Here is a 26,490-nt window from a genome sequence, read left to right on the forward strand (position 1 = left end):
TTATCAGCCAGTGATATTCTGAGATTGAAACAGCCGTGTATGACCATTATAGAGCACGTAGAAAAGGAAAAAATAACATTTGATCTCTTTGATTTATCTGGAAGAATAACAGATGCTTGCTTTGAAAATGTGTACATGCACATACAGAAAAATATCTTCGTGGCTAACGTTAACTTCGGCCGTTCCTGTCTCGATCCATTGTCGACTGATCAACAAACGGGAAACAGGTTGGCTCTCCGTTTTGTGATCACTTTCAAACTGATTTGTTCTGAACGAACTTTCAAAGTTCATTCACGAAAAGTGTGAACCAGGAATTTTAGAGGCATTCAAGTTCTGATTAAAGGTTTCCTTCTCAACTTTCCGCAAAGTTGTTTGTTTTGAGAGTATTACAGTAGTAAAACTTTTTGAACTTTGTTTTCAACATGTGAAATCATTTATGTGTTACCGTTACGGTCAAACATAATTTCTTTCTTAGCTTTAGGACTCTAATCATTTAAGTCTTTCTATTCGTATTGGATGTTTTTGAATCATGTTGCGACAAGAAAAAGTTTTGGAAAGTTTGTAAGTCAGTCAGCCATGAATGGCTTTGCGGTTATTGAACTAAGTTTTGCGACTGATATTTGATGAAGTCAGGAAGGTTTTGCCTAAATGCTGATTACGTGTTTCGACAAAGCTATTTTTTTACTTTGACAGTGGCAAAAAAATTTTCTTAACGGCTCCCCTGTGATCTACAGACAGCTCCATGTTAATGCAGGAAACCGTGACTAGTTTTCTAAGGAGGTTATGCTAACGAAACTGAAAGTAAAACTTTGCGTTTCTTAATCTCCTACGCAATCTTTAAATATTGTAAAAGAGACTTGCTTTCCAAGCAAAGAGAGGAGGCGTGGAGTTCTGACTTGGTTATCTCATCATTAGATATCATTACTGTTGTCTGTAATGTTTTCTATGCTTCGCGTCCAAGGGAGCTTACACCCTTGCGAAGATTTGCAAGAGAAATTGGTTAGACTCTGGCTCTGTAAAATGAAAAAGTGAGAAAAATTAAGTTATTATTCGAGCCCTAAAATACACCTTCTATAACTGTTTTACTTCGTTCTGTAATCGCCCGACTTAACACTAGAGTTTTATTCCCTTATGATCATACTGTACATTTATTTAAGCTTGTTTATTGTACGAACATCAATTGCAACCAGAGATTAATCGAGATTGAATTAGCCTCATACGACTATTATTGAGCACTGCAAGAGGCAAAAGTAAAATTTTGTCTCCGATTCGATCGAACTAATGAGCGTATGTTTTTTCTGAGAATGGGTTCATATACAGAAGAAATTTCCTCGTGGCTGCCATTAATTTGGCAGTTCCTGTCTCGATCTGTTTTCAACCGGCCTCGCTCTGAGTCTCTAAGTTTGTTATCACTTTCACTTCATTTGACACAAAGCTGGAAGAAAAATTTGAGAGGTAATTGGGTTTTGATCGTGAATTCAACTGGATTGAAGTTTTCGTATTCAACTTTACTCCAAAGTTGTTTCTTTTAAGATTATTACATCAGCAAAAGTTTAACTTTGTTTACAGCAAGTGAAATCATTTATGTGTCACCTTTACGGTCAAACAAAATTCCTTTCTTAGCTATAGTACTCTAATCATTTTAGTCTATTTTATTGTTATTGGTTGTCTTTGAATCATTTCGCAACAAGGAAAAGTTTTGGAAAGTTTGGAATGTTAGTCAGCCCTGAATGGCTTTTTGATTATTTAATTAGCAGACTTTCGCGACTGATATTTGATAAAATCAGGAAGCTCTTGCCTATATACTGATTGCATGCTTCAAAATATCTCTGTTTTACTTTTACAGCGGCGAGAAAATTTTTTAACGGCTTTCCTTCGATCCAAATTAGCGACAGCACCATGTTAATGCAGGAAACCGTAATTAGTTTTGAAGAGATTATGCAAACGAAACTGAAAGTAAAACTTTGCATTTCTCAATCTTTTACCCAATCCTTGTATATTGCAAAAGAGAGTTGTTTTTCAAGCAAAAGTCTTCTTCTCTAACTCTTGATTCATCGTTAGACTTCGTAATCTTCGTCAGTTACCTTAAATGTTTTGCTTTTGGATATATAACAATCAACGCATTTTGTGGGCAATAAGCCGAATTATATTTAGATAGTGTTGTCACAAAGATTTACAAAAATGCCGCGCCAACTCATCCTTATCAGCGATGGAAAAATATAAGAGGGAAAATAATCAACTAAAATGTAGACATGGATTGCAGATGAACCACTTCAAGGATTCATCTTTGAGTTTAGAATATGCAAACTCATGTGATGTTATTTTGCTGTGGTTCTGCTCAGATGATCATCATTGACTTTCAGCAGATAATCATCTTTTAGAATACCAAACAAAATTTAACGATGAAAACATCTAGTTTGAAAAACTGCTTTCCGTGTGAAATCAGTTTTGCTTTAATACATGCGTTTTGTAGTAGAACTTTAATTTTACACCCAGAAGAGTTACTCGGTAAGACGCAAATCGTTTTTGTTTTATTTATTCTTACTGTTATGCCCGATCGTTGCACTATCATGCGATAGAAATCTCGAGCTTCTACTCTCACTGTTTCAAAGAGAGTTACATCTAAGAGTCAAAAAGGTATTAAGGAAGAACTCAAACGAACAAAGAAGAAAGAAAAATTATGAAGGAGGCATAGAGATCTGACTCGGGTATTTCATCATTAGACATAATTAGGGTTGTCTATGATGTACGTGCGTTTTCTTTGCACCGCGTCCAAGGAAGCTTACACCTTTGCGAAGATTTGCAAGAGACATTGTACCTTGGACGAATTTTCGGAAAAACATCAGCCGTGAATGTTCCCGAAAATGTTTTCGAGATGTTGTGAATCTATCATTATGGAAATTACTTATAAATGCACGCATGCGTGACTTGTGGGTGCAACACGAACTGATTCACGGTATGTTGCGTAGACTTGGATCATTTCTACGTTGCGATGATACTTTGGTAGACTCTGGCTCTGGTAAATGAAAAAGTGAGAAAGCTTAACCTATTATCCCAGCCTTAAATTGTACCTTCTATGACTGTTTTACGTCGTTCTATAATCGTCCGACTTAAAACTGGAGTTTCATTCCCTCATGATCATACTGTGCATTTAATTTAAGCTTGTTTATTGTACGATCATCAATTGCAACCAGAGATTCATTGGGAGCGAATTAGCCTCATACGACTATTATAGAGCACTCCCGAGACGTAAAAGTAATTTTTTTTTCTCTGATTCGATCGGACTAATGAGCGTATGTTTGTTCTGATAATGTGTTAATGTACGGAAGAAATTTCCTCGTGGCTGCCATTAATTTGATAGTTCCTGTCTTCATCTGTTGTCAACTGGCCTCGCTCTGAATTTTTTTGGTTTGTTATCACTTTCAGTTCACTTGACACAAAGCTGGAAGAAAAATTCGGGAGGTATTTGCGTTTTGATTCAACTGCATTGAATTTTTCGTATTCAACTTTCCTGCAAAGTTGTTTCTTTTGACATCATTGCATCAGTAAAAGTTTAACTTGTTTTTAGCAAGTGAAATCGTTTAATTTGAAAATCGTGTTAACTATACGGTCAAACAAAATTCCTCTCTTAGCTATAGGAATCTAATCATTTGGCTCTCTTTTATTGTTATTGGATGTCTTTGAATCATTTCGCAACAAGTAAAATTTTGGAAAGTTTGTAAGTCAGTCAGCCATGAATGGCTTTGTGATTATTTAATTAGCAGACGTTTGCGACTGATATTTGATCAAATCAGGAAGCTTTTGCTTACATACTGATACTGATTGCATGCTTCAAAATATTTCTGCTTTACTCTACAGTGGCGAGAAAATTTTTTCAATAGCCTTCCTGTTATCCACATTAGCGACAGCACCTTGCTAATGCAGGAAACCGTAATTAGTTTTGAGGAGATTATGCAAACGAAACTGAAAGTAAAACTTTGCATTTTACAATCTTTAAGCAATCCTTGTATATTGCAAAAGAGAGTTGTTTTTCAAGCAAAAGTCTTCTTCTCCAACTCTTGATTTATCGTTAAACTTCGTTGTTTTTTTTTTCAGTTACCTTAAATGTTTTGCTTTTGGATACATAACAATCGACGCATTTTGTTGACAATCAGCCGAATTATATTTAGAAAGTATTGTCACAAAGATTTTTAAACTCTTGATTTATCGCGAGGTTTCGTAGTCTTCGAAACCTACTTTTAATGTTTTACTTGTAAGTACATAATAAACTACGCATTTTGTGGGCAATCAGCCGAATTATTTTTAAAAAGCATTGTCACATAGTCTTAAAATAACGTCGCGCCAATTCATCCTAAACGTGAAGCATATAACTAAGTAAATTATTAGAAGGATGAGAGAACATGAGAGAGAAAATAATGGGTTGCAGATGAACTACTTCAAGGATTCATCTTTGAGTTTATTAGTATGCAAACTACTGTGAAGTTATTTTTCTGTAGTTCCGCCCAGATGATCATGAAAAGTGACTTGTAGCCGATAATAATCTTCTAGAATACCAAACAAAATTGAGGATAAAAACATCTTGTTTGAAAAACAGGATCCTTTCGTGAGAAACAGCTACTTTCCCTGTGAAATCAGTTTGCGCTTTGCGTCATGTGTTTGGTAGTAAGACTTTAATACAACAGGGTTAACCCTGTAAGATGCAAATTGATATCGTTTCATCTATTCTCACTGTTACGCACCGAACAACACGCGATAGAAATCTCGAGCTCCTAATCAAATTGTTTTATATAGAGTTACATCTAAGATTAAAAAAAACCTTGGACAAATTAGTGAGAAAACATCAGCCGTGAATGTTCCTGAAAATGTTTTCGAGATGTTGAGAATCTTTTATTATGGAAACTACTTATGAATGCATGCATGCGTGACTTGTGGGTGCGACAAGGACTGAGTCCCGGTATGTTGTTGCGAAGTCTTGGATCATTTTTACGTACGATGATACTTTGGTACACTCTGGCTCTGGTATATGAAAAAGTGAGAAATTTCAACTTATTATCCGAGCCTTAAATTACCCTTTCTAGAACTGTTTTACTTCGTTCTGTAATCGTCCAACTTAAAACTGGAGTTTTATTCTTCTGTTATCATACTGTGCATTTAATTTAAGCTTGTTTATTGTACGATGATCAATTGCAACCGGTGATTAATTGAGAACGAATTAGCCTCATACGACTATTATTGAGCACTTCCAAGAGGCAAAAGTAAAATTGTCTCTCTGATTCGATCGGACTAATGAGCGTATGTTTGTTCTGATAATCTGTTGATGTACAGAAGAAATTTCCTCTTGGCTGCCATTAATTTGGCCGTTCCTGTCTCCATCTGTCGTCAACCGGTCTCGCTCTGAGTTTCTAAGTTTGTTATCACTTTCAGTTCATTTGACACAAAGCTGGAAGAAAAATCTGAGAGGTATTTGCGTTTTGATCGTGAATTCAACTGGATTGAATTTTTCGTATTCAACTTTCCTGCAAAGTTGTTTCTTTTTACATTATTACATCAATAAAAGTTTAACTCGTTTTTAGCAAGTGAAATCGTTTATGTGTTAACTATACGGTCAAACAAAATTCCTCTCTTAGCTATAGGTATCTAATCATTTGACTCTTTTTTTTTGTTATTGGATGTCTCTGAATCATTTCGCAACAAGTAAAAGTTTTGGAAAGTTTGTAAGTCAGTCAGCCATGAATGGCTTTGTGATTATTTATTAGCAGACTTTCGCGACTGATATTTGATCAAATCAGGAAGCTTTTGCTTACATACTGATACTGATTGCATGCTTCAAAATATTTCTGCTTTACTCTACAGTGGCGAGAAAATTTTTTCAACAGCCTTCCTGTTATCCACATTAGCGACAGCACCTTGCTAATGCAGGAAACCGTAATTAGCTTTGAAGAGGTTATGCAAACGAAACTGAAAGTAAAACTTTGCATTTTTCAATCTTTAAGCAATCCTTGTATATTGCAAAAGAGAGTTGTTTTTCAAGCAAAGTCTTCTTCTCTAACTGTTGATTTATCGTTACACTTCGTAGTTTTTTTTCAGTTACCTTAAATGTTTTGCTTTTGGATACATAACAATCAACGTATTTTGTTGACAATCAGCCGAATTATATTAAGAAAGCATTGTCGCAAAGATTTTTATAAATGTCGCGCCAACTCATCCTTATTAGAGATGGAAAAATATAAGAGAGACAATAATGAACTAAAATGTAGAAATGGATTGCAGATGAACCATTTCAAGGATTTATCTTTGAGTTCAGAATGTGCAAACTGGCGGGTGTGAAGTTATCTTGCTGTGGTTCTGCTCAGATGACTATGAAAAGTGACTTTCAGCAGATAATAATCTTCAAGAACGCCAAACAAAATTTAACGATAAAAACTTCCCTGTGGAATCAGTTTTCGCTTTAAGTCATGCATTTGGTAGCAGAACTTTAATTTTACATACAGCAGAGTTACTCGGTAAGATGCAAATCGTCATTGTTTTATTTATTCTCACTGTTAAGCCCCACCGTTGAACTATCACGCGATAGAAATCTCGAGCTCCTACTCTAATTGTTTCAAAGAGAGTTACATCTAAGAGTCAAAAAAAGCATTTGGGAGAAATACAAACGAAAAAAACGAAGAAAGACGAATTATAAAGGAGACATAGAGATCTGACTCGGGTATTTCATCATTAGACATAATTACGGTTGTCTGTGATGTACGTACATTTTCTTCGCTCCGCGTTCAAGGTAGCTTACACCCTTGCGAAGATTTGCAAGAGACATAATACCTTGGACAAATTTGCGGAAAAACATCAGCCGTGAATGTTCCCGAAAATGTTTCCGAGATGTTGTGAATCTATTATTTTGAAAATTACTTTTAAATGTATGCATGCGTGGCTTGTGGGTGCGACACGAACTGAGTCACGGTATGTTGTTGCGTAGTCTTGGATCATTTCTACGTTGCGATAATACTTTGGTAGACTCTGGCTCTGGTAAATGAAAAAGTGAGAAAGCTGAACTAATTATCTGAGCCTTACCCTGCACCTTCTATGACGGTTTTACTTCGTTCTGTAATCGTCCAACTCAAAACTGGAGTTTCATTCGATTCCCTTATGATCATACTGTGCATTTAATTTAAGCTTGTTTATTTTACAATCATCAATTTCAAACAGAGATTAATTGAGATCGAATTAGCCTCATACGACTATTATAGAGCACTTCCAAGAGGAAAAGTTAAATTTTTTTTTGTTTGTTCTGATAATGTGCTGATGTACAGAAGAAATTTCCTCTTGGCTGCCATTAATTTGGCCGTTCCTGTCTCCGTCTTTCGTCAACCGGCCTCTCTCTGAGTTTCTAAGTTTGTTTTCACTTTCAGTTCATTTGACACAAAGCTGGAAGAAAAATTTGAGAGGTAATTGCGTTTTGATCGTGAATTCAACTGGATTGAAGTTTTTGTATTCAACTTTCCCGCAAAGTTGTTTGTTTTGAGATTATTAGATCAGTAAAAGTTAAACTTTGTTTTTAGCAAGTGAAGTTGTCTATGTTTTATCTTTACGGTCAAACAAAATTCCTTTCTTAGCTTTAGTATTCTAATCATTTGAGTCTTTTTTATTGTTATCGGATATCTTTGAATCATTTCGCAACAAGTTAAAGTTATGGAAAGTTTGTAAGTCAGTCAGTCATGAATGGCTTTGTGATTATTTAATTAGCTGGATTATAAGAATGATATTTGATCAAATCAGGAAGCTTTCGCTTATATACTGATTGCATGCTTCAAAATAGCACTGTTTTTCCCTAACAGTGGCGAGAAAAGTTTCTTAACGGCTGTTCTGTGATCTACATTAGGGACAGCACCATGCTTATGTAGGAAACCGTAATTAGTTTTGAAGAGATTATGCAAACGAAACTGAAAGTAAAACTTTGCATTTCTCAATCTTTTACGCAATCCTTGTATATTGCAAAAGAGAGTTGTTTTTCAAGCAAAAGTCTTCTTCTCTAACTCTTGATTTATCGTAAGACTTCGTAATCCTCGTCAGTTACCTTAAATGTTTTGCTTTTGGATATATAACAATCAACGCATTTTGTGGGCAATAAGCCGAATTATATTTAGATAGTATTGTCACATAGATTTACAAAAATGCGTCGCCAACTCATCCTTATCAGAGATGGAAAAATATGAGAGAAAATAATCAACTAAAATGTAGAAATGGATTGCAGATGAACCACTTCAAGGATTCATCTTTGAGTTTAGAATATGCACTCATGTGATGTTATTTTGCTGTGGTTCTGCTCAGATGATCATGAAAATTGACTTTCAGCAGATAATCATCTTTTAGAATACCAAACAAAATTTAACGATTAAAACATCTAGTTTGAAAAACTGCTTTCCGTGTGAAACCAGTTTTGCTTTAATACATGCGTTTTGTAGTAGAACTTTAATTTTACACACAGCAGAGTTACTCGGTAAGATGCAAATCGTTGAACTATCATGCGATAGAAATCTCGAGCTCCTACTCTAATTGTTTCAAAGAGAGTTACATCTAAAAGTCAAAAAGGTATTTAGGAAGAACCCAAACGAACAAAGAAGAAAGAAGAATTATAAAGGAGACATAGAGATCTGACTCGGGTATTTCATCATTAGACATAATTAGGGTTGTCTGTGATGTACGTACGTTTTCTTTGCTCCGCGTCCAAGGTTGCTTACACCTTTGCGAAGATTTGCAAGAGACATTGTACCTTGGACGAATTTTCGGAAAACATCAGCCGTGAATGTTCCCGAAAATGTTTTCGAGATGTTGTGAATCTATCATTATGGAAATTACTTATAAATGCACGCATACGTGACTTGTGGGTGCGACACGAACTGATTCACGGTATGTTGCGTAGACTTGGATCAGTTCTACGTTGCGATGATACTTTGGTAGACTCTGGCTCTGGTAAATGAAAAAGTGAGAAAGCTTAACCTATTACCCTAGCCTTACATTGTACCTTCCATGACTGTTTTACGTCGTTCTATAATCGTCCGACTTAAAAGTGGAGTTTCATTCCCTCATGATCATACTGTGCATTTAATTTAAGCTTGTTTATTGTACGATCATCAATTGCAACCAGAGATTAATTGGGAGCGAATTAGACTCATACGACTATTATAGAGCACTTCCGAGAGGTAAAAGTAAATTTTTTTTCTCTGATTCGATCGGACTAATGAGCGTATGTTTGTTCTGATAATGTGTTAATGTACAGAAAAATTTCCTCGTGGCTGCCATTAATTTGATAGTTCCTGTCTTCATCTGTTGTCAACTGGCCTTGCTCTGAGTTTTTTTTGGTTTGTTATCACTTCAGTTCACTTGACACAAAGCTGAAAGAAAAATTCGGGAGGTATTTGCGTTTTAATCGTGAATTCAACTGGATTGAGGTTTTAGTTTTCAATTTTCCTGCAAAGTTGCTACTTTTGAGATTATTACATCAGCAAAAGTTTAACTTTGTTTTCAGAAAGTCAAATCGTTTATGTTTTACCTTTACGGTCAAACAAATTTTCCTTTCTTAGCTATTGGAATCTAATCGTTTGACTCTTTTATTGTTATTGGATGTCTTTGAATCATTTCGTACAAACAAGGAAAAGGTTTTTGAAAGTTTGTAAGTCAGTCAGCCATGAATGGCTTTGTGATTATTTAATTGGCTGATTTACAAGACTGATATTTGATCAATTCAGGAAGCTTTTGCTTATATACTCATTGCATGCTTCAAAATATCTCTGTTTTACTCTTACAGCGGCGAGAAAATATTTTTAACGGCTGTCCTGTGATCCACATTAGCGACAGCACCATGCTAATGCAGGAAATCGTAATTAGTTTTGAGGAGGTTATGCAAACGAAACTGAAAGTACAACTTTGCATTTCTCAATCTTTTACGCAATCCTTGTATATTGCAAAAGAGAGCTGTTATTCAAGCAAAAGCCTTCTTATCCAACTGTTGATTTATCGTTAGACTTCGTAGTCCTCTCCAGTTACCGTAAATGTTTTGCTTTTGGATATATAACAATCAATGCATTTTGAGGGCAATCAGCCGAATTATATTTAGATAGTATTGTCACAAAGATTTACAAAAATGCCGCGCCAACTCATCCTTATCAGAGATGGAAAAATATAAGAGAGAAAATAATCAACCAAAACATAGACATGAATTGCAGATGAACCACTACAAGGATTCATCTTTGAGTTTAGAATATGCAAACTCATGTGAAGTTATTTTGCTGTGGTTCTGCTCAGATGATCATGAAAATTGACTTTCAGCAAATAATCATCTTTTAGAATACCAAACAAAATTTAACGATAAAAACATCTGGTTTGAAAAACTGCTTTCCGTGTAAAACCAGTTTTGCTTTAAGTCATGCGTTTTGTAGTAGAACTTTAATTTTACATACAGCAGAGTTACTCAGTAAGATGCAAATCGTTTTTGTTTTATTATTTCTCACTGTTAAGCCCCAACCGTTGAACTATCACGAGATAGAAATCTCGAGCTTCTACTCTAACTGTTTCAAAGAGAGTTACATCTAAGAGTCAAAAAGGTATTTAGGAAGAACCCAAACGAACAAAGAAGAAAGAAGAATTATAAAGGAGACATAGAGATCTGACTCGGGTATTTCATCATTAGACATAATTAGGGTTGTCTGTGATGTACATACCTTTTCTTTGTTCCATGTCCAAGGTTATCTTACACCTGTGCGAAGATTTGAAAGAGACATTACGCCTTGGACAAACTTGCGCAAAAACATCAGCCGTGAATGTTTCTGAAAATATTTTCGAGATGTCGTGAATCTATTATTATGGAAGTTACTTATAAATGCATGCATGCGTGACTTGTGGGTGCGACACGAACTAATTTAGGGTATGTTGTTGCGTAGTCTTGGATCATTTCAACGTTGCGATGATACTTTGGTAGACTCTGGCTCTGGTAAATGAAAAGGTGAGAAGCTTAACCTATTATCCGAGCCTTAAATTACACTTTCTATAACTGTTTTACTTCGCTCTGTCATCGTCCAACTTAAAACTGGAGTTTTAAATGACTATTATGCTATTGCATATTTAACCTAAGCTTGTTTATTGTACGATCATCAATTGCAACCATTAATTAATTGAGATCGAATAAGCCCTATACGACTATTACAGAGCACTTCCAAAAGATAAAAGTAAAGTTTCGTCTCTCTAATTCCATCGAACTAATGAGAGTATGTTTGTTCTGAGAATGTGTTCGTCTACAGACGAAATTTACTCGTGGCTGCCATTAATTTGGCAGTTCCTGTCTCCATCTTTCGCCAACTGGGCTCGCTCTGGGTAAATGAATTGTAAGAAAACTTGATTTATCAGTCGAGCCTTAACTTACACCTTGTATAGCTGTTGTACTCAGTTCTGTTATCAACCAACTTAAACTGGAATTTTATACGCTTATGATCATACTGTACATTTAATTTAAGCTTGTTTATTGTACAATCAGCAATTGCAACCGCTGATTAATTGAGATTGAATTGGTCTCACACGACTATTATAGAGCACTTCGAAGAGTTAAAAGCAAAATTTTGTCTCTCTGATTCGATCGGACTAATGAACGTGTGTTTGTTGGGAAAATGTGTTTATGTACAGAAGAAATTTCCTCGTGGGTGCCATTAATTTGGCAGTTCCTGTCTCGCTCTATCGTCAAATGGCTTCGCTCTGAGTCTCTAAGTTTGTCATCACTTTCAAGTTGACTGGGTAGTTCATAAAACCTCTTACAGCTCATTTGAAACAAAGCTGGAAGAGAAATGGGAGAGGTATTTGCGTTCTGATCGTGAACACAACTGGATTGAAGTTTTCGTATTCAACTTCCCCGCAAAGTTGTCTGTTTTGAGATTATTACACTAGTAAAAGTTTAAATTTGTTTTCAGCAGGTAAAAACGTTTATGTCTTACCTTTAAGGTCAAACATAATTTCTCTCTTAGCTTTAGGACTCTTATCATTTGAGTCTTTCTTATTCTTTTTGGATATCTTTGAATCGTTTCACAACAAGAAAAAGTTTTGGAAAGTTTGTAAGTCCGTCAGCCATGAATGGCTTTGTGCCTATTTAGCCGGCTGTCTTTTGCGACTGATATTTGATAAAATCAGGAAGCTTTTGCTTATATACTGATTACAAGCTTCGAAATAGCTCTGTTTTACACTTAAGTGGCGAGAAAATTTTCTTAACGCCTGTCCTGTGATCTACATTAGCGAGAGCTCCACGCTAATGCAGGAAACCGTAATTAGTTTTGAGGATGTTATGCAAACGAAATTAAAAGTAAAACTTTGCACTTCTCGATTTTCTACGTAATCTTTGTATATGACAGTTAAGACTTGCTTTTCAAGCAAAAAAAGTCTTCTCTAACTCTTGATTCGTCGTAGATTTCGTAGTCTTCGTAGGTTACCTTAAATGTTTTGCTTTTGGGTACATGATAAAAAACGCGTCTTGTCGGCAATCGTGCTAGAGTTTTAATGATGCAAAAACCGTGAATCTATTTTTTCTCTTACTTTGAGTGATTCTGCCCAGGTGATCACCAAAAATGACTCCCAGCAGTTACTAATCTTCTTGGATACCAAACAAAACTTAACGATAAAAATATCTGGTTCTAAAAACAGGATCCTTTCATGAGAAACGGCTACGTTTCCCAGTGAAATCAGTTTCCACTCTGAGTCATGCGTTTCGTAGTAGGACTTTATTTAATTGTTCATACAACAGAGTTTACTCAGTGAGATGCAAATTGTTACTTTTTTATTTATTCTCGCTGTTATGCTCCAGCTTTTTAGGAAGAACCCAAACAAAAAGAAAGAAGAAGGAAAGAATTCTAAAAAAGGAGGCATAGAGATCTGACTCAGGTATTTCTTTATTGGATATCATTACTTTTGTCTGTGATGTTTTCCTTACTCCGCATCCATGGTAACTTACATTCTTGCAAAGATTTGCAAAGAGACATTATACCTTGGACAAATTTGCGGAATAAAACCAGCCGTGAGTGTTCCAGAATATGCATTCGAGATGTTGTAAATCTATTATTATCGAAATTACTTATGAATGCGTGCATGCGTGACTTGTGGGTGCCACAAGGACTGATTCACGGTATGTTGTTGCGTAGTCTTGGATCATTTCTACGTTGCGATGATACCTTGGTAGACTCTGGCTCTGTTAAATGAAATGAAGGAAAACTTAACTTATCATCCGAGTCTTAAATTACACCTTTTATAGCTACTTTACTTAATTCTGTCATTGTCACCAAAGCTGGAGTTTTATACGCTTACGATCATACTGTACATTGAAAGCTTGTTTATTATGTGATCATCACTTGCAACCAGTGATATTTTGAAATTGATTTAGCCTCATTTGACCATTATGGAGCACTTTAAAGAGGTAAAAGTAAAAAGTTTTGTCTCTCTGATTCGATCGGACTAATGTACGTATTTTTTTTTCTGAAAACGGGTTCATATACATAAGAAATTTCCTCGTTGCTGCTTTTATTTTGGCCGTTCCTGTCTCGATCTGTCGTCAACTGGCCTCGCTCCGAGTCTCTTAGTTTGTCGTCAATTTCAAGTTGATTGAGTGGTTCATAAAAAATCTTACAGTTCATTTGAAACAAAGCTGGAAGAAAAATTTGCGAGATATTTGTGTTTTGATGGTGAACACAACTGGATTGAAGTTTTCGTATTCAACTTCCGCACAAAGTTGTTAGTTTTGAGATTAATACATTTATTTAAACGTTGTTTTCAGCAAGTGAAATCGTTTGTGTTACTGCTATGGTCAAACAAAATTCCTTTGTTAGCCATAGGACTCTAATCATTTGAGTCTTTTTTATTCGTACTGGATGTCTTTGAATCATGTTGCAACAAGAAAAAGTTTTGGAAAGTTTGTTAGTCAGTCAGCCATGAATGGCTGTGCGGTTATTGAACTGACTTTTGTGACTGATAAAAGTCAGGAAGCTTTTGCTTACATACTGATTGCATGCTTCTACAAGCTCTTTTCACTTTGACAGTGGCGGTCAAATTTTCTTAACGGCTCTCCTGTGATCTACATTAGCGCCAGCACCATGCTAATGCAGGAAATCGTAATTAGTTTTGAGGAGGTTACGCTAACGAAACTAAAAGTAAAACTGCATTTCTCAATCTTCTACGCAATCTTTAAATATTGTAAAAGAGACTTGCTTCTCAAGCAAGGATCTTCTTCTCTAACTCTTGATTTATCGCGAGCTTTCGTAGTCTTCGAAACCTACTTTTAATGTTTTACTTTTAAGTACATAACAAACTACGCATTTCGTGGGTAATCAGCCGAATTATTTTTAAAAAGCATTGTCGCATATTTTTAAAATAATGTCGCGCCAATTCATCCTAAACGTGAAGGGTACAACTAAGTAAATTATGAGAGAGATGAGAAAATAATGGATTGCAGATGAACTACTTCAAAGATAGATCTTTGAGTTTCTAAGTATGCAAGCTACTGTGAAGTTATTTTTCTGTGGTTCTGCCTAGATGATCATGAAGAATGACTTGCAGCCGATAATAATCGTCTAGAATACCAAACAGAATTTTAAGGATAAAAACACCTTATTTGAAAAACAGTACCCTTTCGTGGGAAACGGCTACTTTCCCTGGGAAATCAGTTTTGCTTCAAGTCATGCGTTTGGTAGTAGGACTTTAATTGTTCATACAAGAGAGTTAACTCGGTAAGACGCAAATTGATATCGTTTTATTTATTCTCACTGTTATGCACCGACCGTTGAACTATCACGAGATAGAAATCTCAAGCTCCTAATCAAGCTGTTTTAAATAGAGTTACATCGAAGAGTCAAAAAAGACATTTAGTAAGAACTCAAACAAAAAGAGAGCAGAAGGGAAGAGAGGAGGCATGGAGATCTGACTCGTGTATTTCATCATCGGATATCATCACTGTTGTCTGTGATGTTTTCTTTGCTCCGCGTCCAAGGTAGGTTACATCCTTGCAAAGATTTGCAAGAGACATTATACCTTGGACAAATTTGCGGAAAACATCAGCCGTGAATGTTCCTGAAAATGTTTTCGAGATGTTGTAATTTTTTATTATAGAAATTACTTCTGAATGCATACATGCGTGACTTGTGAGTGCGACAAGGACTGAGTCATGGTATGTTGTTGCGTAGTCTTGGATCATTTCTACGTTGCGATGATACTTTGGTAGACTCTGGCTCTGGTAAATGAAAAAGTGATGAAGCTTAACTTATTATCCGAATCATAAATTACGCTTTCTGGAACTGTTTTACTTCGTTCTGTAATCGTCCAAATTAAAACTGGAGTTTTATTCCTTTATGATCATACAGTGCACTTAATTTAAGCTTGTTTATTGTACGAACATCAATTGCAACCAGAGATTAACTGAGATTGAATTAGCCTCATACGACAATTATAGAGAACTTCCAAGAGGTAAAAGCAAAATTTTGTGTCTCTGATTCGATCGGACTAACGGGTGTATGTTTGCTCTGATAATGTGTTAATGTACAGAAGAAATTTCCACGTGGCTGCCGTCGATTTGACCGTTCCTGTCTCCATCTGTCGTCAACCGGCCTCGCTCTGAGTTTCTAAGTTTGTTATCACTTTCATTTCATTTGACTCCAAGCTGGAAGAAAAATTTGAGAGGTAATTGCGTTTTGATCGTGAACACAACTGGATTGAAGTTTTTGTATTCAACTTTCCCGCAAAGTTGTTTGTTTTGAGATTATTTCATCAGTAAAAGTTAAACTTTGTTTTTGGCAAACGGGTATTTTATCACTATATATCATTACTGTTGTCTGTGATGTTTCTCGTCTCTGAGACATTGTAACTTGAACAAATTAGCGGAAAACACAAGCCATGAATGTTCCCGAAATTTTTTTCGAGATATTGATAATTTTTTATGGAAATTACGCATGATTACTCGTGGGTGCGACACAAACTGATTCACGGTATGTTGTTGCGTATTCTTGGATCATTTCTACGTTGCGATGATACTTTGGTTCACTCTGGCTCTGATAAATAAAATGTAAGGAAATTTAATCTATCATTCGAGCCTTAAATATCACCTTGTACAGCTACTTTTCTTAGCTCTGTCATTGCCAACTAAAGATGGAGTTTTATACGCTCATGCTCATACTGTCAATTCAAAGCTTGTTTATTATGTGATCATCACTTGCAACCAGTGATATTTTGAGATTGAATTAGGCTTCTACGAGCAGCATAGAGAGAACTTCCTCAGTTTCCACTAGACGGATGAACTTATGCTTGCTTTGAAAATATGCACATACGTATAGAAGAAATTTCCTCGTGACTAACGACCTGTTGTCGATTGATTAGCAAACAGGAAAAAGGGTCGCTCTGTTTTTGATACCACACATATTGACTGAGTATTTAATAAAAAACTTTCATAGTTCATTCAAAACAATAGTGGACAAAGAATTTGAGAGGTATTTGAGTTGTAATCGTGAATACAACTGGATCGAGATTTCCGTCTTCAACTTCCCCGCTGAGTTTTCCATTTTGAGACTACTAGATCAGTAAACGTTTTACTATGTCTTCAGCAAGAGAAGAGAACTCGTTCATTTGAAACATAAGAAGCGAAACTTAAAGTAAGATTTCCTACTTCTCAATCTTGACACAATCTTTGCATATCGCAATAAGGACGTGCTTTTCAAAAAGATGTTTTCTCTTAATCCTGGTTCATCGTAAGATTTGTAGTATTCGTTATTTACTTTTACTCTGGCGCTTTTGAGTACTCAACAAATAGCGCATTTTGTGGGCACTCAGCCGCATCATATTTGAAGAAGCAGTATAGCAAAGAAAATGTTGCTGAAATTCTGGTGGTCCTTCTGATATACTGCTGGTTTAATTACTGATTACATGCAGCTAGGTTTGTGAAGTGTTTCAACTGTATGTTGACTTATGAATATTAACATTTGAGAGACTCAATTTTGGGTCATTGATTAAAACTTATTAATTCATATAAAATCAAAGTTTAAGCTTCCCTCCTAAAACAGGAATGTGGAAGATCTTGTGCAGAGATCTGGTTCCATCCTTGGCAAAGTACATATGGATTAGCAATTATCACCCCATGCTTGCATGTCTTGCATGGGAAATTAGTACATTAATGCAAAGTGTCTATCATTAAGGTTTTGCCAAGTTAAACCTAACTTAAGTCCTTTAAGGTACCCTTGGCAATTAGCGGCTACCATGGTGATTTTGCATAAATTATTTTTTGTGTGTGGAGAGGTTTAACTTTTGATAATTTTTGTAGCATGGACGTCAAAGCACAAAATCTAACCCAAGCTGGATGAATAACGAAGATCATGTAAACATTCCAACATGTTCAAGATATTCATAAATTACCATTGCATATAGAGCCATTGACGGCCAAAACATTTGTGTAAAAGGATATTTCATCGGATGGCAAGAGCAATTTTTACGAGATGGTAAAAATAACCAAAACCATCATGAACTATTCATATTGACCTATATGTAAATAGTGAAATTTAAAATATTTCATATCTAGCCCACTCATGAATTTTTGGAATAAGGAGACCCTAAATTGTTTAAAAAACAGTAATCTGAAAGTTGACTTTGCAGGAAATGGCCAAGAGAGGCTGTTTATTTTTGTCCAATGAAAAGTATATGAAAATAGCTCTTTTTTTGTTTTCTCTGAAATTGAAAACCAGTTTTTTTTGGTCTGCTTGGCTCCTTTTTTACAAATTCTAGGGGCCTAAACTTGAGTGTTGTAAATTACCAAAATCCTCGAAAAGCACTAGAAAAAATAAAGCCCACTTTATGTTATGGACATTATGTTACAGACATTATATTACAGACATACATTATAGACATTATGGACATTATGACTGCATGACTTTAATTATGGTAATTCTTGTGGGAGAAATAAATGCTACATGCATACCAATTTTGTTCAAATTTTTGACATCCAAGTTTTCAGTGTTTTTGACTAAACACTAATAACCATAACCATAACAACAACTGTACATTAGCAGTAGCAACACCAAGCTGACATGAGGAGTATAAATTTTCAAAAAGTTTGAGTCCAAGTGTGAATTAAGTTTACTGAAAGACATATCGTATTTAGAGTCAGTACCTTCTTTTATAATATCTGAAGATAACAAATTAAAATATAGCATGCAATGTTTCAGAAATGTAGCTTAAAACAAGCAATACTACAACTTTCAGAGGCCATTGCACTGATAACATTATCGAGAAAGTTGTCAATTCATACAGTTCAGTGCAGTTTAACTGCATGATTCAGTGTAGTGTAACTGCATGATTCCCATATTGACGAAAATTTTCTTAACACAGTGTTGTTTGCTTATGATTATGTAGTTTGCTTGTGATTGTGTAGTTTTTGTCCTTGTTGGGATGGTGATAGATGATGCTTTTGCAATTATGTTTCAAGTGACCAAGTTGTAGCAGTGATCTTTGCAGGGTGGTAAATGGAGGTTGTGCAGTCTTGCTTTGATTTTTAACTGTAGTTTATATATTTGTGTCTGCTTGTGCATCGTTTTGGAGCTATGGAGGTTTTAGGGTTTAGGTATAATGGTTACGCCGGCAATGGTCAGATCTTTGTGATGCTGCATGAAGTAGTAAAAACGGGTGCGGCTTTTGTATTAATGCGGGTACAACTGTGATTACTTTTATTATTGGATACTTCTTAGGCGAAATGGGGAATTTAGTTAGATATAATAAATCCTAAATTTTAAGATTAAGTTTCTCTTTTTAGATTAGTTTTTTATTTTAGCAGTATAGTATATATCATTTAATTATTTTAGTGATGTGTAGGTCCACATCAACCTTCTTGGCTGCCAATTTGTTACCTGCATTATCAAATAAAATGATGATGATGATGATGATGATGATGATGATGATGATTAAGAATCAAACGTCAACCAGCCAGAACTGACCGGGTTTTAGGCCCTAGAGAGGAAAAAAAAACTTATTTCCCCTTAACCTTTCAAATCGTGTTTCATTTCTGCTGTTTATGTCTCTGGTTGTTACTTTGTAAACTGAAAAACAAAACTCTTTCTTAATCTAGAAACTGGGTTGAAATGAAAAATCTCAGATTAAATCTCTTATTAGGTTCTTTCGTTGGTGTTCCTTGCTTAAAAGGATTTAGAAAATGACATCACGATTTGAAACCATTCTCGGTCTCAATTGGCTACCGGGAGTTTTTTTTTTTCGATTGGGTTTGATTAACATTACTTAATGTCAATTCTCTTTTTGACAGGTCATCCTGGAAAAGTTAGTATTATGGCTACGGCTATTTCGCCATTTGCGTCTACGAAAGAGACTACCAACTATGCAAGGCTATGCCGCCTCCTGGTGGATGTTGGATCTCAGGTGCTTAGGTCCACTTTTGACACAATACATCCACCAGCGACTCTATATACAGTTTTGGGAAGTACTTCAGTGCATTACGCCACATTGCAATCACTGTACAAAGGGAGGAAGAAAGTGCTGAATCCCACGCAATGGGGAAAGTTGTACCCTACTCACGCACCCGTGTCTTCTGCAGCCTTCGATATCACACTTCTAACGGTGCTTCTTAGAAATATCTGTGGTTTGGGCCCTCCTGCCAATGGATGGGATCGTCTTCCCCTCGCTACAAACATAAGCATCGCAGATGACATCGCCAGAGTAAAGTATTACAGGAACACTGTATACGGCCATGCTTCTCAAGCCTCTGTGGATGACAGTAGTTTCAGTGCTTACTGGCAGGAAGTAAGAGAAGCTTTGGTGAGACTTGGAGGAGCTCATTTTAGAGCTGAAATCGACAACCTTGAGCACGACTGCATGGATCCAGATATCGAGGAGCACTATCGTCAACTGATGAAACAATGGAAGAAAGACGACGACAGCATCAAAGACAAGCTTGAAGAAATTGAAAGTAAGTAAAACATTATCCACTGCCAATGTGGATGAATCAGAAGGCCACAAAAGTATATATTTCCAATTAACACGGTAGTGTAGGTCAGCTCATGATGTTTTCATCATTGTCGGAACTAGTCTCATATTTGGAAGGTATATTTGCGTTATGTGTAAAATGAAGAATTAACCCAAATGTTGACACTATGTTTTCATTTGCAGTATTTTTGTCTGTTCGTGGGTACTCGTGTACAACGGCTAGAGTGCATTTGTTGATTTCTAAGCGTCTTTTTGCGTTTGATCTATTCGGAATCGACTAGATATTGATATACATATCATTGTTTTATCTGCACCTAACGTGAAGCTGTGATATAAATTTGCTTATGAAAATGCGCATACCTTTTGAAATTTTCAGATTCGCTGGATAACACGAGAGACGCGATTGACAAGATAGAGATCGAAGTGAATGAGGTAAAAGAGAAGCTGAGTAGTCTGACGGCCTCAGTTGAAAAAAGCGCACAAGGTTAGTTGGTAGAGAGAGCTACTCAAAGCAAAAAAATTATTAAGAGCGACACTGTTTCTTGGGTACATAGCGCAGCTCATGTGCATGACGATGGTAAATGCTGGATGTCGGCCAACACAGCATACTTTACTAGTCCAAGAGCACACCCTGATCAATACTGGCACTGGCTTTACACGAAGATTCTATGTAATGTGTGGGATGCACGGAATCTGAGATTTTCTACCCTGGCTACCTCTCGGATTTAATGGTGTTTTGACAGCACTCATACATATGTATCATCGTAGTCGGGATAGTTTATCGTCTTGTTTTAGTATTACCTTTCTTATAATGAACCTAACTTCCTAGTAGCGTTAGATGTGACCCGCATATTTCGCAACGAAATAACCAAATCCTTCCTCCTGGCGTATCGAAGTATTCAATTCTACATGGGAAAATAGTTAAATGGGGATCGTCTTGAGTAAAATAGGTTAGAATAAGATGTATCTGGTTATTTTACATTTCCTGAGGAAAAGACTGTCGACAAAACCTCCCACTTCATTGCAGGCGGGTCTCTAGATTTCTCCAGCTTTGAATCACCGCCGTGTCGGGTTACTCATGATGTTTTCATTTTGGACGGAACCAGTCACATACTTGGAACGTCATTCTAGCGTTATGTGTGAAAAATGAAGAATTAACCCAAATGTACACATTGTTTTCATAAGCAATATTTTTTCTGTTCGTGGGTAGTCTTTTATAACTGCTGGAGTGCATTTTTGTAATTTCTAAGCTTCTTATTGAGTTTGATCTATTCGGAATCGACTAGTTATTGATATACGTTCCATTGTTTTGTCTGCGCGTAAACGTGAATCTGTGGTGTAAATGTGCTTATGAAATTGCGCCTATCTTTCTTACATTTCCAGATTCGCGAGAAAAGATGAGACACGACCTCAGAGACACAACTGAGAAGATAGAGATTAAAATGAAGGAGATTTTAGAGACGCCTAGTAGCCTGACGACCACAGTGGAAAAAACCACAGATGAAGGTTGGTTACTAAAAAGAGCTACTCACACATAAACTGAACTATCAACAGGGATTCTGTTAACACATCTTTTGAGCATGACCACATTATTCGCGTGATGTCAGACAATTTAACATTTTTTTAGGTAATGTATTGTTGTAAGAGCACACCTTGGCTTTTAACCTGCTCTGGCTACAAAAGAAGATACTTGGTAATGTGTGGGATGAATGGGATGGTATGGGGGTGAGGCTACCTCTCGGTGTTGGATAGTTTTCTGACAGCACTCATACGTATTTAGCCGAGAAGGTTATTGTCTTATACTAATTTTACTTTTGTTGAGGACCTAAGGAGAAATGAGAGGGCGGAAAGGCGTTCTTTGGTTTTTATTAATTAGTTCTTACAATGTCGCTTTTACTGACAAAAATCTTTCTCAGACTATCGGCTCCAATGATATCAATATTTATATCTTAGGTTTCACTATTAGAAACCGCTGAAGCTGGGCCAAAAGGTTTTTTAGAATGTTGTATAGAATAAAAAAAAAACACAAAGGAAGGGAAAAGGATCTATTTAGTTAACTTTTAATAAATAAAGTGACTCTCACTCGGACTAAAAATTTCCAATGTTATTCCACGAAAGGGTCTCTTGAGAAAATGAGAAGCGAAATGGCAAAGATGAACAATGAACTTAAAGAAGTGAAGGAAAAGCTGTGTACTTTGGCAACCCCTGTGGGAGAAAGTAAGAATGAAGGTCAGTTGAATTATACAATAAAAGTTATCCTGCTTAACCGCAAATTTAGCCGTAGTTAACAATGTTCTGTATGTAAGAGAGAGATCATCCTATCTTAGAGAGATTCAGTTTTTCAATTTAAACAATCTCTGGAATAGTCTCTGTGGTGTGCTTTCATTCCCTTCAATTATTTAAACTTTCACCCGTAATTAGCCCGGAAACATAACATTTTTATTAGAAGGGAGAACGATATAAAAATAAAGTACAGATTTGACGAAAATATTGGCATTAAGTTCGGCTCCATGTTCGAAATTAACTGAGCAGGTTCGACGGCATTTATAAGCTAAATGGCCTTTGGTCATTAAATTAACATGAATCATACATTGATACCTTTTCGTCATTGTCCGAGTAATTTCTTTGGCAATGGTGTCGAACTCGTTCACTTATTTAAATTCAGTGCCGAATACCTAGCAGCATTAAATGTGATCCGCATATTTCTAAATAAAATAACTAAACCCTTCCTTCGCTCATATTGTGGAGTATTCAATTCTACATGGGAAAATAGTTGAATGAGGATCGTCTCGAGTAAAATAGGTTAGAATAAGATGTATGTGGTTATTTTACATTTCCTGAGGAAAAGACTGTTGGCAAAACCTTCCACTTCATCGCAGGCGAGCCTCCAGTTTTCTGCAACATTTGTGATGAAACCGCGTGACAAAGAAGGCAGAAAGGCGTTCTTTGGTTTTCATTTATTAGTTCGTAGTCTTGCTATATCCCGAAAAAGCCTTGCTCAGATTATGGCTCCAATAATATGAATATCTTTCTCCCGTGTAATTTATTTTACAACAGAAATTCACTGTTAGACACCGGTAAAGCCGAATAAACAGAGGAGGTTCAACTGAATTCATAATCTAAATGGCTTTTAATCAGTAAGCATCAATCATACACTAAAACCTTTTTGCGTAGTCCTAGTAATTTCTTTGGCAACGGTATCGTAGTCATTCGTATATTTAAATTCAGTGCCGAATACCAGAGAGGTATCATAATTTTCAACGCTGCATTCATTAGATTTCTTACTTATTTTGCTACTACTAGGTATTTTTGATCCAACTGAACTTATCAATGGAATTCGCCAGCTGTACAAGACTCGTGAGGGAAGGCTCTCACCATTTCCATGGTGTGAAGAGTTTCAGTTTTTTCTTGGCAATATTTTTACAAGGCTCAAAGTGGTCAGAAGAAAGAAAACGAGAGGAGAAATCACTGACGTATTTGTTGACATGTCGTCAATACTAGACCCGTATGAAGAGTGTTCAGCGCCGAGAATGGTGTTGATTGAAGGAGAACCTGGTATGGGAAAAACCACCTATTGTAAAAAGTACGCCTACGACTGGGCCACAAAACAGCAAGCACCTCAGGGCTGCGGCTCAACAGCATTAAAATTGGTATTATTGCTGAAATGTCGAGATATCCACTCTGACGTTTGGGAAGCCATTGATGATCAGCTGCTACCCCTAGGCATCGATGAAAAAGTCAAACAACAATTTTTTCAGTTTATTCGTCAAAATCAGTCCAGCGTTTTATTGATATTGGATGGATTGGATGAGTTACCATCCGGGAAATTGTCGATGTTTTCCAAATTAATTGAAGGAAGAGAACTCCCGAGATGCCACATAGTTGCAACAGCAAGACAAGAAGCTGGAAAAGAGGTGAGAAAATGTTGTGACGCGCTGCTTCAGATCGAAGGATTCACTGAAAAGCATGTGATAGAATTTGTCACCAAGTACTTTAAAGAAAGGACGGATTTAGCCACCAAGCTCTCGCAACGGATGTCGCGAGATAAAAACCTGAGAGAAATAGCGGCCAATCCTCTAAACACAGCACTTCTTTGCCTTTTATGCGAAGAGTTTGAGGGCAAACTCCCCGAAAGCAGAGCTCAACTGTACTTGGATATGGTTGAATGTGTTTTGAGAAGATATAGAAAAAAGAAGGGACTATTAAAAAAGATCGAAGACCTGAAAAACCATTACAAACCGCAATTGAATCACCTTGGAAAGGTAGCGTTGAATGGTTTACCTGACGATAAGCTGGATTTAAATGAAAGTGAATTGAGAAACCATGCAAAAGACCTGACTGAATTCGGGTTTCTGTCAGTGCAGCCTGGTGGCAGCAAACTGAGACAAACACTGCATTATGCCTTCTTACATAAAAGTTTTCAAGAATTCTTTGCAGCATTCTTCATTTGTTCTCAGATTCAAAGCAAGGAAATGAAACTTGAAGAACTAGTTTCCGATCCAAGGTATTTCGTTGAACTTAAACAAATACTTTTGTTTTCATGTGGAATTTTGGCCATGAAATGTGATGAACAGGTTGTGGCTCTTGTAAAGAGTTTAACAAATAACGTCAACAAAGATAAAGGCGGTGGTGCAAAAATTGTATTGGAGGCCATCAACGAATGCAAAAGGGAAAAAAAAAGTGATTTTCACTCGCATTTATCGAAGTCATTTGGAACTGGTTTGAATCTGACCAATTTGGATTTGTCTAGGAATCGTATTAGTGCTGCGGGTGCTACATGTATTGCTGAGGCAATGAAAGTGAACAAGACGCTAACCAATTTGGATTTGTCTTGGAATGGTATTAGTGATGCGGGTGCTACATGTATTGCTGAGGCAATCAAAGTGAACAAGACGCTAACCAATTTGAATTTGTCTTACAATGGTATTAGTGCTGCGGGTGCTACATGTATTGCTGAGGCAATGAAAGTGAACAAGACGCTAACCAATTTGGATTTGTCTTGGAATCGTATTAGTGCTGCGGGTGCTACATGTATTGCTGAGGCAATCAAAGTGAACAAGACGCTTACCAATTTGGATTTGTCTAGGAATCGTATTAGTGCTGCGGGTGCTACATGTATTGCTGAGGCAATGAAAGTGAACAAGACGCTAACCAATTTGGATTTGCGACAGAATGGTATTAGTGCTGCGGGTGCTATATGTATTGCTGAGGCAATCATAGTGAACAAGACGCTAACCAAGTTTGATTACTCTTAGAATGGGACGTCTTGCTGAGGCAATTAAAGCAGGGTTTAAAGAACTTTCAAGTAGAAGGGCATTGCGTTTAAAGTAGGCAGGTACTTTTGAAAATTGAGGGCCGAAGGCCCGAACCTCTAGGGGGGTCCGGGGGCATGCTCCCCCGGGAAATTTTGAAAGGAAAAGTCTCCCAGAAACGCATTTTCCTGCAATCTGGAGAAGAAATCTTTTTGCAATGATGCATACTTAATCTATTATAATAAAAAAGAATGGTACTCTGGGAGAATTTGTTTATTTCACTGTTGTTTTCGGAGCCTCTTTTTATCTTACAGTTACAAGTTAAAGGCCCATTTCCAACCTTGATGCAACTCGCGCCGCGACCCAATTTCCTGTAACACGAAATTCCCAGATCACTGAAACCCTTCTAAAATCGTCTTTCTCAAGAGCCATCCTGAACATATAGTCAACAGTTTTACGGTAAATACATTCGCCGTTCGTTATTTCACTGTTTCCTTACAGTATTTTGAATTTCGAGCGCAAGTTCCTCTCCACGGGCAGGAAACTTCAACTGACCCTTGGTCCTATTTAACAAGGATGGCAAACTTCAATTAAAAAAAATTGATGAATGAATGAAAACGTGGTGGATCAACATTTTCATTTCAGATTCATCCAATTCCATACCAGATTAAAACTTATAGAACTGTTTTAAACAGAATTATTTTGATAAGCTCTTCAAATTCATCGGAGAAAAGGCAGAAGGTATTTTGAGACCTGACAAGGTAAAAATAACTGACCAATCAGAGGCGCTATTTAAACAAAAGCGGTGGTTCAAAACGAAAACAAACGAACGCGTTGGCTCAAGGTTGGAAATGGGCCTTTAACTTCAGCTTATAAAGTGATAAAGTGCGAAACTGACACTTTTTGTAGTTTATGAAAACTCAAAGTCAGAGCCACAATCAGAATCTTCGGCATCCAAATCTGGCAGCTCCAAGGCTTTGGAGATTTCCTCTACCTCTTCCTCAACAGAATAGAATAACTGGGCGTCATCACCAGTTGCCTGTACACCAACATTATGTACAATTATCACTGGAACATCCTCATTTGCAGATCCTTGACCTGGTTGTGGTGCTGTGTTGAAAACCTTTGGAGGGCGCTTGCGACGAGGTTTAGCTGCTAACCAGGACGAAACAGCCGAATTAAGAACAAATCTCTGTAAGAATAAAACATCTTGGGGAATGAAAATTTTCAACCCCCCTTCAAATTTTGCATGCAG

At 36.6% G+C, this 26,490-nt stretch overlaps 3 protein-coding genes across 4 annotated transcripts in view; all 3 read left to right on the top strand.

The window, feature by feature from the left end:
- Positions 1 to 26,490, top strand: part of LOC149043664 (uncharacterized) — a 203,361-nt gene that overhangs the window by 10,091 nt on the left and 166,780 nt on the right. The window contains exon 10 of one of the 2 annotated variants that reach the window (XR_016187944.1): positions 12,833 to 12,909. The gene's annotated coding sequence lies outside the window, so the exon portion shown is untranslated. Of the gene's footprint in view, positions 1 to 12,832; positions 13,045 to 26,490 lie in introns of those variants that run through there. The other variant, XM_089210593.1, reaches the window with a different exon arrangement.
- Positions 1 to 26,490, top strand: part of LOC149043665 (uncharacterized) — a 191,601-nt gene that overhangs the window by 6,428 nt on the left and 158,683 nt on the right. The gene's annotated exons all lie outside the window — the stretch shown is intronic.
- On the top strand, positions 17,906 to 25,500 carry LOC149043666 (uncharacterized). Its single transcript, XM_089210550.1, has 5 exons — positions 17,906 to 19,966; positions 20,360 to 20,467; positions 21,367 to 21,489; positions 22,102 to 22,212; positions 23,287 to 25,500. Exons 1-5 carry the CDS (start codon positions 19,285 to 19,287, stop codon positions 25,236 to 25,238), a joined length of 2,976 nt encoding a protein of 991 aa, XP_089066676.1. The 5' UTR covers positions 17,906 to 19,284; the 3' UTR covers positions 25,239 to 25,500.

The sequence above is a fragment of the Pocillopora damicornis genome, chromosome 6 (assembly GCF_964200805.1).
Source record: "Pocillopora damicornis chromosome 6, jaPocDami1.2, whole genome shotgun sequence".
NCBI lineage: Eukaryota > Metazoa > Cnidaria > Anthozoa > Scleractinia > Pocilloporidae > Pocillopora > Pocillopora damicornis.

Bases quoted from the DNA above. Each gene is read 5' to 3' on its own strand.
- LOC149043666 (XM_089210550.1), top strand. From the start codon at position 19,285: ATGTCAATTCTCTTTTTGACAGGTCATCCTGGAAAAGTTAGTATTATG. The intron at 19,967-20,359 runs GTAAGTAAAACA...TGAAATTTTCAG, and splicing joins CAAGCTTGAAGAAATTGAAA to ATTCGCTGGATAACACGAGA. The intron at 20,468-21,366 runs GTTAGTTGGTAG...TTACATTTCCAG, and splicing joins AGTTGAAAAAAGCGCACAAG to ATTCGCGAGAAAAGATGAGA.